At 40.6% G+C, this 15,722-nt stretch overlaps 1 protein-coding gene across 3 annotated transcripts in view; it reads right to left on the bottom strand.

The window, feature by feature from the left end:
• Positions 1–1,824: 1,824 nt before the first annotated feature.
• The window catches only part of PROS1 (protein S), a 46,106-nt gene continuing 32,208 nt past the window's right edge, over positions 1,825–15,722 (bottom strand). For 2 of the 3 annotated variants that reach the window (XM_075197042.1, XM_075197044.1), the window contains 4 exons: positions 13,893–14,061; positions 13,640–13,791; positions 9,321–9,552; positions 1,825–4,167 (listed from right to left, as the gene is read on the bottom strand). In XM_075197042.1, the coding sequence (XP_075053143.1) occupies positions 4,025–4,167; positions 9,321–9,552; positions 13,640–13,791; positions 13,893–14,061 (696 nt within the window). In that variant the 3' untranslated portion in view covers positions 1,825–4,024. The remainder of the gene's footprint in view (positions 4,168–9,320; positions 9,553–13,639; positions 13,792–13,892; positions 14,062–15,722) is intronic. The other variant, XM_075197043.1, reaches the window with a different exon arrangement.

The raw sequence follows: 15,722 nt of genomic DNA, 5'->3' as shown, positions 1-15,722 counted from the left end.
GAATTGGGGGATATGATAAAAACTTACAAATATATCAAGGGTTATAACAAGGTACATGAGGGAAACAATCTATGAAGGAAGAGAAGTATTAGACCACAAGGACATGCACTGACACTGGAGGGAAGTAGGTTCAGAGGAAATCTGAGGAAAAACTACATCACAAAAAGGGTAGTGGATAAGTGGAATAGCCCCCATCAGAGGTGGTAGAGGCTAATACAGTAGAGCAATTTAAACATGAATGTGATAGACATAAGGATATCCTTACAAAGAACTAAGGATCAAATAGAGTTTGAGGTTACTGTAGGTTAAAATATGGGCAGAGTAGATGGGCCAAGTGGTCTTATTGACTGTCAAATTGTATGTTTCACTAATAAAAGCCTTTATAAACAATGTTTTCTCCCCTTCTTTCTAACATATTGATGCCGCTATAAACATTAACCTCTATATTTCTCCATTCTAACATTATGGGACATGGGTACCCAAGGCTCATTGTTGCGAGTGGGGAGCAAAGGCTGTTTTCTGGTCCAATGCCACAGAAGAGCTACTGTAGCACAAATGGTTAAATGTTAAATGCTGGCTATGATAGAAACGTGTGAGAACACAGAGTCAATCGCAGTATGGGGTTGTATAGCTGCAGACCTGTCAGAGTGCCCATGCTGACCCCTGTCCACCGCTGAAAGCACCTACAATGGGCACGCGAGCCCGACAACCGGACCATGGTGCAATGGAAGACGATGGCCTGGTCTGATGAATCACGTTTTCTTTTACTTCATGTGAATGGCTAGGTGTGTGTGTGACATCTACCTGGGGAAGAGATGGCACCAGAATGCACTATGGGAAGAAGTCAAGCCGGCGGAGGCAGTGTGATGCTTTGGGCTCTACTGGGAAACCTTGGGTCCTGGCATTCATGTGACTGTTACTTCATCACGTACCACCTACCTAAACATTTTTGCAGACCAAGTACACCCGTTCATGGCAATGGTATTCCCTGATGACAATGGCCTCTTCCAGCAGGATCATGCGCCATGCCACACTGCAGAAATTGTTCGGGAATAGTTTGAGGAACATAACAAAGAGTTCAAGGTGTTGACTTTGCCTCCAAATTCCCCAGATCTCAATCCGATCGATGAGCCATGGAGGCCCCACCTCACATAGAGGATCTACTGCCAACGTCTTGGTGCCAGATACCACAGGACACCTTCAGAGGTCTTATGTAGTCCATGCCACGATGAGTCCGAGCTGTTTATGCGTGATGCTATCACGTCAACATGGACTAGAATCTCTAAGTAATGTTTCCAGCACCATGTCACAAAGAATTCAGGCTGTTCTGGGGGCAACGGGGGGAGGGGGAGGGGTCCTACCCAGTACTAGAAAGGTGTACCTAATAAGGTGGCCACCTATTGTGTATATATATATATATGCACTGTATGTCACAAGACTCAATGTGAAAGAGGGAATGCATAACTTTGAGTAAAGATAAAACAGATCTGGATATGAGGATCACCTTATACAAGTCAATTGTTTAGTTCCAAATTGACATTTGTGCATTATAAACAATAACGTATCACCTTTTGTAAAATAAGTCACTTCATATGTCCTGGTTTGCGTTATCATGCTTTTATCTGGTCACAGAATCCCTTTTGCGATTTCTAACATATCTTTTCTTTTTTAGAGTACCAGGAAAACTAATATTTCAATAATACATAGAATGTGTCTGGGACTATGATGAATTTAAGAACCGACCAGGCAAGTTCAGGTGCCAGTGATGAAAGGGATTTGTATCCCAAGACAAAATATTGTTTGCAAAAAACAAAATCACTAATGTTTATTATTCCTAAAATACCACTTTATTTTAAAAGGTACACAAATTCTACTGGTACATTTTTTGCATAAAAACAAAAATAGATGGAAACACTGTATATTCTAAACATATCGTTATCTACTTAACTGCTGATTAGTTACACAATTTATTTCTACCTGACACATGTTTTGTTTGATTTAAGTGCAGTATTTGTGTAAAAAAGATCATAAGACAGTTTTCAAAGAGAAACCGTAATACAATTATAACTGATAAACATTATAGGCATTGATAAATGGATGACTGTAATTAGTCTTCTTTATAAAAAAAAAGTTAAGTATTGTAAAGAGTCATTGTTAACCCTTCACCCCATTTTTTTATCCCTCATATTTCAAGGCACTTTAAACTACATTGGTGCATAGTTGCAGCTGTTATTGCAGGTCAGGGATAAATCAGTAGCATCACATGACCTGCTCAGAAAGTGTGTCGTAAGTTACAGCCTCTGATATATTTCTAAAGCCCTCTTAGAATCATGCCAATAGCTGGAGCTAAAACCATACAAGCATGGAGAACGAAGAATTGAAGGCTTGTGCTTCTTGTTTGCTGTTTTGTAAACACCAATTAAAAAAAAAAAGTTTTAAGAATACCTACAACATATTTATAAAATAACTCCACCCTAACCCAAAATTATAACGTAAAACCTCCTTGTCCCCAACTAACGGAACAACAGGGGCTCCGTGCATGTCAGCAGAGGTCCCTGTATTGATCGATTCTCCTGCAGGGGAAAGAAATAGAATGTTGGCTGCCTGACACCTCCTGCAGAGCTCTCTCTGAATGCATATTACTCTTATCATGGGAAGTGGAGTAGTGAATTCATAATACTTAATTTCTCCTGCCTTTTGTGGTTAGGTCTTTGACTGTTGCACAAGAACCAGTGGGATGAATACATGACAAATGGTGGGGACTCGGATACACCCCACCTCCCACCATCGTGCTTACTGGGAGTGCGGATTTATTTATTTTTAGATATAGTTTAATTATAGTTATGTGTTATTGACAGTTTTGATGCTGGTGGCATCAAATATATGCTCACTTAGGTTACGATTTATGTTTATAATGGCTCAATAGTTTTTATGTAGCGGTTTGTTTGACTATATAGTCATATGTAACGGGATATAGTAGGTGAACTAAGTAAGAGCACTTGGCACAAGCAGTACAAGGTCTTGATTGCAAAGTCATTCAATAATGCCTCTTGCATCAATTGCATGGTATTTATACTTCATCTTCAGGTGCACATATGACAAGTAACAGGACAGGTGACAAGAGGTCCGACATGCGCTTAAGAATGTATATTATAGCAATCTAAATTAAAACCACCTTACGCTACTACCACCATTTGGGCACAAGTAATATATTTATTACAACAGGTTAGAAGCAAAGCCCAAAAAAAAAAGGAGCAAATTTGCTCCTGGACAAACCATGTTGCAATGCAAGGGGTGCAGATGAGCTATTATTTTTTGGATACAGGAAAATACTAGCTGCTTTTGCATGTAGCACACAAATACTGGACAGCTTTATTTTTACATAGCAATTTAGTTCAGCTAGGACACGCCCCTCCCAACTCTGAATCTATCTGTACATTTTAAATTTACCCCCCTGCAGTGCAACAACATGCTTTTGCCAAAGTGAGCAGCTGCTCCTTTTTTGCTTAGAAACTCAATGTAGTCAGTACAATCTACCACTATAGTGAGGAAACCTAGGAAAAGATGATCTATACACTGATAAAGATAAAGATTAAACTAGAAGTTGCTGCAGCCAAAAAGTTCATTATTTATACACACAAAAAATGTTTCATATAGTGTTCCTAACCTTGTATCCCGAATGTGACTTCACAAAGACCCACCTACCCTACCCCATACCCCCCAAGCGGCAGAGTAATATACTTTAAGTAAAATCAAAACAAGAGTTATAAAAATTAACAGCATAGACAAAATGTGATATTTACTATAATGCTGTTAACTTACAAATTAGATTTTTGTTCTTGTAACACTGATACAACTGAAAACACAAAGGAAATAATTTTAGCACTTGATACATTACAGCATATTAAAAACACACTGCACAGATGATTCAACTCTGGCACATCTCTTATCAGTCAAATAAGTTTGGTTATTCAGTAGTAGGAGCAAAAATAAAAAATACAAAAAGAACAACTCCCCCTTGAAACTATGAAACGAAAGGACAGGAATGTGATCGAATATCATTTTGCTTGAACACAGCTTCATCTAGGTCGACCAATTTGCCCTTGATGGTGACGTCCATGCAGCCGATATAGAAGGCTGTGACGGGAGTACTTGTAACTGGAATATCTAAGGGTAAAAGCAAACACTGTGTCATTGTGTGTACAACAAGAGACAATTCAGTCTACTACAAACTTCATCTCCCTTAACCATTGTTGTCTTATTTTTTATAGCATTGTAATATGCCAAAACTAGACTTCTTTACAGCACAAAGTATTTGGTACATAAAATTGAATTCATTTTATTATTTAGTGAGTTAGTATATAGATCTGCGACTGGCTGATGCTGGGTACAGAGAAGTATAACTAGGGATGATTGATTAGGATGTGCTAAATCCATATAGTGCAACAAATCCCTTAGGCTTTAGACAGACGTTATTTTAAAGCTTTTAACATTCATTCTGAGGTCCTGCGATGCTGTGACGACGAGTCCAAAACATATATATGCGTATAAGCCTAGACACTGGTCTCTGACAAGCGTTTGCTTCCAGTCTATGTCGACGTCGTTACTTGCGTAAGACATGTGTTCCAAATATAATGGATTTCTGTAGGAATACTCATTTAGAGCATGCCAAAGCACTTAGTAAGCACTTTTAATGACCTGTTAACAGAACTTCTTGGGTCATTTACATATAGTGCTGATTGATGAGCGGTGAGAACGCACATCTATGGTGAAGGTGAATGTCGTTATGCTTCTTTACATGCTAGAGGAACACCCAGAGGTCTATAATTCCACATCCAGAGCACACAGTGATTGCTACACAAATAACTTAGCTAGAAGTTATAAAAAGGTTGACACCTGATTAGGATGGTTTGTCCAAAAACGGAGAAGGCACCAAGCTAATAACACTATACTAATGCTTTCAAATATGGCAAGTCTACGTGCACAATAACACATTAAGAATATTTCAACATACAACCGGACAGGCATGTATCCATGGGATACTTTAACATGTTACTACATGTAATAGCAAACTGAAATTACAGATAACATTACCATCAATACATGCATATAATTATAATTACTAACATGCCTGATATTAAAGTGTTCTAAGAAAAAGAGTTCTGTCTTTTCCCTTTATTATGTTGTTTGGTATTATATATTTAATGTTTCATAGACCACATTGTGAAAATAAGGTAAATTCAAATTGGACTTGAGTCCAATTTGTGTGGCGCCACATATTCAGTGACATATTGACATAAAATTGACATAAAAGACATACATGAAAGCAGTAAGCACAGTAACAGGTACATGGGAACAAACAGCAGAACAGTCATGCATGGATGCAATTAACAGAACAAATTGGTGACGTACTGGAAAATTCAGCATCAAACCCGACAAACAAGGTAGACTGATGACTGACAGACAAGAGTCAGAAGGAAGAGCGGACACTGACAGTGAGAACTTACATTCTAGAGGGGGGGGGAGTAGTTTCAAGTGGGACAGTTAGTTTGGCGAATGGGTCAGAAGCAGCAAAGCATTGATCTCTGGTGAAGGTGCGGGTGTAGCAGGAGAGTCAGTGCTGCATAATGAAACCAAGCAGATCCACTGAGACCTTTTTGGGAGTGTAGAAGCAATTTTTATTTTGATTTTATTTGTTTCTTAGAAAAGCCAGTGTATACATAGTATACGTTCCACCTTAACTTTGTGGTTGTCAGCATGCGATACATGTATTTTACACAGCTGTTTGACATTTTTTATTAAAAACCTATTAGGTACTTCTGCGCAACTCTCCTTTTTCCGTTTTGTATGCTTTGTTGGGAGGGTTAACACTACCTCCTTTTGAGAGCTGCTGCATTTGTTACCTGGTCAGAAATTGTGTTCTTTTTCCTATACCTGTGATATTCATATTAGCGCCAGAGATTTCTTTCGTTCTAGTGTAGAAGCAGGGTAGTATGTGGTGAAGTATGGACAAGGCCACAGTGACTACCATGCGGGAAGGTGGCTGTGAGGAACCTCGAATTCGGCAGTGGTAGGTCGGGAAGTGGGCTGGGGGAGTCCAATAGGTAGACTGCCAGATCAGCTAATAATTATTATTATTATTATTATTAACATGCATTTCAAGTGTTTACCCAGTTTATCTCCCCTCATACTGCCAAATCAGCTCTGACCCATTGAAGCATGGACTCCACAAGACATCTAAAGGTGTCCTGTGACATCTGGCACCAAGATGTTAGCAGCACATCCTTTAAGTTCTGTCAGTTGCAAGGTGGGGCCTCAATGGCTCTGATTTGTTTTTTTCAGCACATCCCACAGATGCTCGATCTGATTGTGATCTGGGGAATTTGACATCTTGAACTCTCTGTCATGTTCCTCAAACCATTCCTGAACAATTTTTTACCATTTTTTGCAGTGCCGCAGGGCGTATTATTCTGCTGAAAGAGGTCACTGCCATCGGGGAATACCGTTGCAATGAAGGGGTGTACTTGGTCTGCAATGATGTTTAGGTAGGTGGCACATGCCAAAGTAAAATCCACAACAATGTCAGGATCCAAGGTTTCCCAGCATAACTTTGCCCAGAGCATCACACTGCCTCCGCTGGTTTGCCTTCTGCCCATAGTTCATCCTGGTGCCATCTCTTCCCCAGGTAAATGATGCACACGTACCCAGCCATCTACTTGATTTAAAAAAAACATGATTCATCAGACCAGGCCATTTTCTTCCATTACTTTAAGGTCTAGTTCTGGCTCTCATGTGCCCATTCTATGCACTTTTGGTGGGATACTCTGATCAGTCTGAGGCCACGCAGCCCCATACGCAGCAAGCTGCGATGCCTTTCTATCATAGCCAGCATTAACGTTTTCAGCAATTTTTGCTACAGTGTTAGGGCTCCCCCGAACCCCACATAAGTTTTTAGAACAGGAGCAAAGGTTTTCCCTTCTAGGAGCCGCCTTTTCCGTAGAGATAGTACTCTCACAGGTACTTGGATGCCCCCAGGACTTATACTCATAGTAGTAAAATCTTATACTGAAGGGACAGTGAGGGGTGAGTGTGAGGAGTAACTGGAGTCAGGCCAAAAAGTCGAAGATCAGAAGCAAACAAGGAGTGTACAAATTCAAGCCAGAAAGTTGGGGGCAGGCAACAAGCAAGAATAGTCCAGGTACAAAGCGAAGGGTTAAATGCCAATCAACAAACAAGAGTGGTCCAGGAAACAAAACCAAAGGGTCAAAGGCAGGCAGCAAACAAGAGTGGTCCAGACAAAAAAACCAAAGGGTCAAAGGTAGGCAGCAAACGAGAGTGGTCCAGGAAAAAACCCAAATGGTCAAAGGCAGGTAGCAAACAAGAGTGGTCCAGGAAACAAAGCCAAAGGGTCAAAGGCAGGCAGCAAACAAGAGTGGTCCAGGAAACAAAGCCAAAGGGTTAGGTTAACAGGTGGTGGATCAGCTGGATATCAGAGTCAGAGCAGGCACAGTAATTGCAGGGCAAAAGCGCTATAACTGACAGAGAGGCTAAGCCCTCCCTGCCTTTTAAACAATGAAAGACCAATTAGAAGGGGGAAGAGGTCACACCTCCAGAACATTACAGGAGATTGCAATCATGTAACTACAGTCTCAAATGCGCGCCCTGGCTGGGCTTGAGGTGGGAGAATACAGAATCATCTTGGGTGGCTACGCAACAGCCGAGACGGACGTATAAGCCGCTGCAGCAGCAGAGCAGCTCAGATTATATTCGGGCCATCACGGATAGCGCGGCAGCTAATAACATACAGTAGCTCTTCTGTGGGATTGCACCAGACAGGCCCCCCCATGTGCATAAATGAGCCTTGTGTGCCCATGACCATGCTGCATGTTCACTGGTTTTTCCTTAAACCACTTTTGGTAGTTACTAACCACTGTATACCGGGAACAATCCACAAGACCTGCCGTTTTCCAGATGCTCTGACCCAGTCATCTAGACATTATTATTATTATTATTATCCTTTATTTGTTAGGCAGCACAAGATTTCCGCGGCGCTGTACACAGTACAAACAGTAGACTATACAGGGTGAAACAGTACAGAACAATAAACAAAAATACCAATACTTCAGAAACTCCAGGCAGGCAGATGCAATAGACACGGAGCAGAAGAACAGGTGAGGAGACAGGAGGGAAGAGGGCCCTGCTCAAGTGAGCTTACATCCTAAGGGAGGGTAAACAGAACAGGCACAAGGGGAGCCGGATGAGGCAAGGGGGAGAGACATCGCAATATGGCCATTGTCAAATTCGCTCACTTTCCCTACTTTCAACACATCAACTTCAAGAACTGACTGCTCACTTGCTGCCTAATATATCTCACCCCTTAACATTGTAAAGAGATAATCAATATTACTAGTGATTTTAATGCTGTGGCAGATCAGTGTATGTGTGAGTCATTAATATGCATGGATATCAGCTAATGAATTCGTGGCCAAAATAAAATGTAATCCTTGCTCTTCAAATGAACAGTGAATACAGGTGTTATAGTAAAAAACTGTTTAAACATATCTCTCTCTCTCTCTCTATATATATATTATATATATATATATATATATATGACTTAGGAAAAAAAATAGTAAAGCCACAGAGAGAGCGGTAACTAGTCTAACATTTTGTCAAACAACCCCACACCTCCCACAATTTAGAATCCTGAAACCAGGACAAAATAACCACTGCCCCTGTTCTACCCAAATCCCACCCACAAATGAGTAGATTTGGGCAGAACCACCCACTTTTATGTTAAGCCCCACCACTTTTTCAAAATGGGAACAGTTGGGAGGTAAACAAACCTGATTTATTATGAAGCATCATTTTCATGTTTTTTATGCAGCATTTATCACTTACAGGGCTCATGTACTAATATTACGGTAATGTGCAGATTTTGCTTTACTCTATAGCAACCAATCATATACTTGCTTTCAGTGCCTAACTTGCACTAGACAGATAAAAGCTAATTGCTGACTGGTCGCTGTGGGTTCAGCGCACTTTTAGCACATAACTGCAATGTTAGTATATAAGTCTGTATAAATGGCAGTTACTGCTGATTTTGCCTGATGAAGCTCCATCTATCCAATCTTCCATCCCTTATTCCTGAAAGAGGTGTTTGTGGAGGAAATACATACCTGGAATTCTACAATCCAAGGAACATTTTCTAAAATATGCCAGAGCCTAATAGTCCTTTAACATCATTTACACAAAGTGAACAATTCATATTTTACGTCCATTCAACAAAACATTGTCTACTAGTTCCCAGACATAAAACATACCTGGAATTCCAGCTAAATATGTATCCACCTGTCCTTTCATTGATTGGTCCAAAATAGAAAGCTGCTTCCTCATTTCCTCTTTGTCTACATAACTGATTTCAGTATAAGAGTTAGCTGTTATTTCCATTGCTGACTTTGTGGTTGTGACACTGATGAAGAGAGATTTGTCGGTACATATCCTTTTTGTTGTTAGTCGTGCCACAGTAACGCTCTGAATGCTGATGATGATATCCTAAACAAATATATATATTACAGTTCATGCCCACATACAGACACACATATTTGAAAGGCAACAGCAACACAGATCATCAATATTTGAGAAGAAAATGCGACGACGAATAGCACAATTAAAGACACTGTTGGGAGACAGTAAATTTTGAGGGACTGCGATGATAATAAAAATAAGCAAACAAACAAACCTAATATTAGAAGATAAACATCTAACTTTTCATACTTGAGTGAGAATTGCTATCTGCTAGGAAGCTCTTCCCTAAGTGGAAGAAACTTGTCAAATCAGATTCAATAGACACCCTGGCTGGGTACAGAGTTAAAATTCTTCAAGGGCAGATGCTGAGGATTTGCTGACATAGCAAAATTATCTCTCACTTGAAGTGATCTTGGAGTACTTTAGCTGCTATGCATACGAGGTGTGCGGCAGCTTGAAATGGATATCAGACTTTTGACAGTAAACTGTTGCAAAGTATTTGTGTAGATATTTGCATTGACAACTGTTTTTTTAATGTTGTTTCCAATAAAATTCAAATATGAATCTCCACCTGACCATCTTTGTAAACACTACTGCAGGTTTAATGTTGGCACACAGAGCCAGCCTGCGAGATTTAAGGGTCTCTTTAACAGAGACAGGCAGACAGCAGCTCAACACACGGCTCTATTCCCAGAAACCGGCTGTCTAAGACCACTTCCTACAAAATGCATACATAGCTGTGAGCATACTTGCCTACCTTTGGCAAGTTGTATCCGGGAGAGGGGCGTGTCTAGAGGGCGGGAGGGGGCAGGGCATTGTGCATCGCGACATTTTGGCCCCGCCCCTGTGTCAAATATGCCTTTTTTCGCAGGGGGCGGGGCCAAAATGTCGCGATTCGCCACGAATCCCGTTATTTTAGCCCCACAATCGCAGGATACGGGAGATTTGCCAGCTCTCCCGGGAGTCCGTGAGACCAACCAAAATTTTGGGAGTCTCTCAGACATTCCGGGAGAGTTGGTAAGAATGGCTGTGAGCCAATAATGTTAACCACCATGCCAGCATGCAACCCTAACATAGAAAAACATTGGGCACAGAAATCCTGTTATGTCGTAATGGTGACATTCCTTGATTTCTAAAGAATATGAAGAGAAAGAAATGTGTCAACTTGGGGCACTCAATGGGGAGACCTCCAACAGGAACGATTAAGAAGAGAGACAAGGAAAATTTTCCTAATGGGGAGTATGACACCCCATGGCCTGAATGATCATAATAATTATACTGCTTTCTTATGAACCATTAATACTAATAATGATAGATGTATCCCTATCAATCTTCACTTAATTTTGTTCCACCTTTAGTTCTCACTTAGATTCATTTTTTATATGTATTCACTTTAATATATTTTGTTTGCACCCTATAATTTCCTTGCACATTTATCACTATTAATCATAATAAAATTAACCTCTTTTTTACAACACTAACAATATATAACATAACTTACCTTTCACATTCCGCTATGTTACCATAGTGTATGATACTGTGTATTACTTTAATAGCACTTATCATATTAAGTTTGCATGATAATCATATTTTATCACATTAGCACTTATTATGATATTTACTTCAAGAATTTTTATTGAAACATGCATAGATATGCCATGTGTTATTAATAAACCAGTGAATTAGTGTTAACTATCATTTAATTTTATAGGAGTAGAGCCTATTAAAATTGAATTACTCAAATGACTTATAAGGAATGGAATGTATCAGTCAAGTATATATATTTTATATAAAAAAGGTACCTTTGTCTGTTTAGGGTATAAATGTAGCCCTGTTAATGTAGAAGTGATCACAGTGCAAAGTCACTAAAGAGAACATGACAGCCTCGATATACATGGCTCCAGAAGTAAACAAAGGAGCTTTAACCAATAAGCGAGGTTGAAATGTGGGACTTGTTATATGATTGGCTGAAAGAGCTGCCTCTCAAACTGTGATTCATAGACACAAATAAACGTCAGCCCTGACTACAATATTGGGCCAATCAAAAGTCAGTTGCTAATAAACGTCTCTAAGCAAGGGTGAATACTGAATGAAGGGGGCGTTTCTATGACTATAAAAGGCTTGTTAGATCTGACCATTGGTTGGTCTTGACAAAGCATCTAGCGAAACGCGCGTCACTTGGAGTGCCCTAAGTTGACACATTTTCTCTCTCTCTTCATATTCTTTATGAATTATACCTATGTGAGGGTGAACCCCCAACCACTATTTTATGATTTATTTTTGTATTATGATAGAAAATTACAAGGTTCTGACTACACCCAATGTGGCATGCAAGCCTCTTTGTAATCCTTGATTTCTCACAGTTTAGGGAAACTCAGGCGGCAGCAAAGACTATTTTAGATCTGCCCTATCTGTAAGCTCTAATAGACACAGTATTGCCTGCAACTAAAGATGGGTACACACTACAAGTTTTTCATGCAATTATCATACCGATCACATAATAACCGACCATTTGATAAGATATTGCATTAGTGTGTACACTACCACGATCATGTACCAAAGCACATCGTATGGTTTGAATTGATTTTATAAACTTCCTAGATATCATTATCAACGATGGAACGATGTCGGGCAAATGTGGAAGTGTGTACGCACTCACAACCAGCAGTATAGGTAGATCTCTATAAAGTGTGCAAAGTCACGATCATTTCAGCAGATGGTTATGACAGATGAAGAGCACAGATCTGAAGGTAAATCATGTAGGTGTGTACACACAGATCTACATGCTCATCGGGACTTTCAGTCGTGGGTAAAATTGTTACAGAAATCGCATCTGAAGCAATTATCTAGCAATAGTATCCAGTTTGCTAGCATACACCAAGGAGGTAAATTTATTCTCAGTTTAACCAGCACATAGCTGAGAAGTGTGGTCATAAAGGGCTTACAAGAGAGTGTTACTACACAGACACAATTAGACTGAATAGAGAGATTATTGCACACAATCACAGATATTCAGAGCTACTAAATTCTCTTTAAGGAGAACAAAAAGTACACCAGCTGCACCTCAAGGTGTATGCCCACTCCATGTCTTTGTAAATATTCCCGTAAAATCAATTTGCAAGATCAATATGGTAAAATACTGTACAGTTTAGCCATACTTCCAACTCTCCCGGAATGTCCGGGTGACTCCCGAAATTTGGGTCGGTCTCACGGAGTCCCGGGAGAGCAGGCAGGTCTCCCGCATACCACAATTGCCTTGTGAAAATGACGTGATTTGCAGTGAATCGCCCCGCGACAAAACGGCATTTTCGTCGCTGGGGCGGGTCCAAAGTGATACATTTGGCCGTGCCCTTCCCTCTCCTGCCCTCTAGTCACACCCTTCTCCCGGAATGCCCTTGCCGAAATTAGGCAAGTATGAGTTTAGGCTTTTTTTGGGTCTTAAATGAATCACAGTGATGGGACACACGGCCTGTTGCTATTACTTGTCATTCTTGTGTGTTTAAAGGTTTTTATTACATTGGTAGAAGTGCACATAGAAATGGGCTTTGCCCTGAATGTAAGAAAATCCACATCCTCTAGAAAAGCAGGAAACATCTCTGTAAATGCACTGCCTGCGTCCCTTTATCTCATTTAAATAACATTGAGCAGCAAAATTCAGGTAGTATTATACAGTGGTCGAAGTGCAAATTTATATATATATATATATTAGATCTGCAGACCAAAAGTGCTGCTCTACAATAAACAAAAAATAGTAATTTTTGCCGTACTAATAAGACTTTTGTTTCAAGCAACTAGGCAAGTAATGTTATGTTTCAATTATCATAAGTGAACTAAGGACAATAGAATGAAGTAGAGATGAAAACATTTGAATATAAATACATGGCTCCCTCTGTACAACACCACATTCACTTATTGCTGGTTATATCTATTGTTATATTATAAACAAAGTGCATCTAATTGCATAATAAGACATATTCTTCACCTTTGCCCTATGGCGTCAGTTTTGACGTGATTTAAGAGAGATTGCTTGTAATAAAAATAGTAAATGTAAATAAGACATATAAACAATGTAAATAAGACATATAAACAATGTAAATAAGACATATAAACATACTTGCACAATATCCGATGACTGATCTTCTATAGCTATTGCTAGAGGGACAGTGTCCTCTTCCACCAGAGCAAACAGCACCCCGGTGCCTGTAGATGATCGAATGTCCAGTGTAACATTTACTGACCAACCTTCATTAATTAATGTGTTGTCTGCTGTAGGGAACAATAATACATCAAGTCTTTTACTGGACAGTTACAAACTCCACACATTTTCAATTAATTGCCTTTACATGAACTGCAATACAATTACTTACTGTAGTTAACGACCAATTGTGCCACTCCCCCTCCAGGGTAATAGGACCCTTTCTCCACTGAGACCAGGCAGTGCTTGCTCTGCTTCTCTTGAATAACTTCTTTAACCCCCAGCGCTCCTTGTTTCATTAAATTCCATCCGCGGATACATCCGTCTAATCGAGGGTTGATCTACAGCAACAAGATGAGTAACACTCATGAGTAAATACAGTGAACTGAGTGTTCACCTCTACGCCGCAGCCATGAAAGTTTCTGGAAAAACTGCTCTGTGTTATTATTATTATTATTATTATTATTGTTGATTTGTAAAGGAACCCGTTTATGATTTATATTATTACTATAATATATGTGTTCTTTTTACTATTGATATATATTAAAATACATGTTTATCTCCCATTTATAATAAACATTCATAATAATAATAAAAATTATAAACATTTAACCGAGCTGTGCGCTAAGCGCTGCTGTTATTTTTTCTGCCCTTTTGCTTTAGACATTTTCCTATCGATTGCCCTTCACTGATGTAGCAGTGATTGGATGGTGGTCTTCTCTCAAAGTTGACCAACAAGCCATAGGTTGACCCAGAGGTTCCCAAAGTGTGCGCCGCTGTTCCCAGGGGTGCCGCGGCGCTTTCACAGGGGTGCTGCGGCCATGGAAAAAAACAAAAAAAACTTATCAATCTGGTGGCGCCCGGGATCTAGCATCCTCCTCCATTCTCACTGAATGTTGGGCGTGACGTCATCAGGGCCGACATATTCAGTGAGGAGCAGCAGGAGAGAGGAGCCGGAAGAAAGAAGACAGAAGAGAAGACAGAAGAAAAAGAAGAAAGAAAGCCAAGTATGTTAAGTAAAGGAACGGAGGGGAAATGGTGATAGGAAACAAAGCAATGGATGGGCAAAAGAATGAAGGAGTGAGGATGAAGGGGCACACAGAGTGAGGATGAAGGGGCACAGTCTGAGGATGAAGGGGCACACAGAGTGAGGATGAAGGGGCACAATGTTAGGATGAAGGGGCACACAGAGTGAGGATGAAGGGCACAGTATGAGGATGAAGGGGCACAGTGTGAGGATGAAGGGGCACACATAGTGAAAACATGAAGGGGCACACAGAGTGAGGATGAAGGGGCACAATGTTAGGATGCAGGGGCACACAGAGTGAGGATGAAGGGGCACACAGAGTGAGGATGAAGGGGCACAGTGTGAGGATGAAGGGGCACACAGAGTGAAAACATGAAGGGGCATACAGTGAGGATGAAGGGACACAGAGTGAGGATGAAGTGGCACAGAGTGAGGATGAAGGGGCATAGTGTGAGCATGAAGGGGCACAAAGTGAAGATGAAGGGACACACAGTAATGATCAAGGGACACACAGTAATGATGAAGGGCACACAGTAATGATGAAGGGGCACACAATAATGATGAAGGGGCACACAGAGTGAGGATGAAGGGGCACACAGAGTGAGGATGAAGGGGCACACAGAGTGAGGATGAAGGGGCACACAGAGTGTGGATGAAGGGGCACACAGTAATGATGAAGGGACACAAAGAGTGAGGATGAAGGGACACACAGAGTGAGGATGAAGGGACACACAGAGTGAGGATGAAGGGACACACAGAGTGAGGATGAAGGGACACACAGAGTGAGGATGAAGGGACACAGAGTGAGGATGAAGGGGCACAGTATGAGAACATAAAGGGGCACACAGATTGAGGATGAAGGGGCACACAGAGTGAGCATGATGGGGCACAGTATAATGGTGAAGGGACAGTAAAGGATACATAAAGTATGGACATAAAGGGGGCCCAGTGTGATCATGAAGGGGCACAGTGTGA

Source organism: Mixophyes fleayi, chromosome 2, assembly GCF_038048845.1.
Source record: "Mixophyes fleayi isolate aMixFle1 chromosome 2, aMixFle1.hap1, whole genome shotgun sequence".
Lineage (NCBI taxonomy): Eukaryota > Metazoa > Chordata > Amphibia > Anura > Limnodynastidae > Mixophyes > Mixophyes fleayi.
This window is presented reverse-complemented; position numbering and strand designations above follow the sequence as displayed.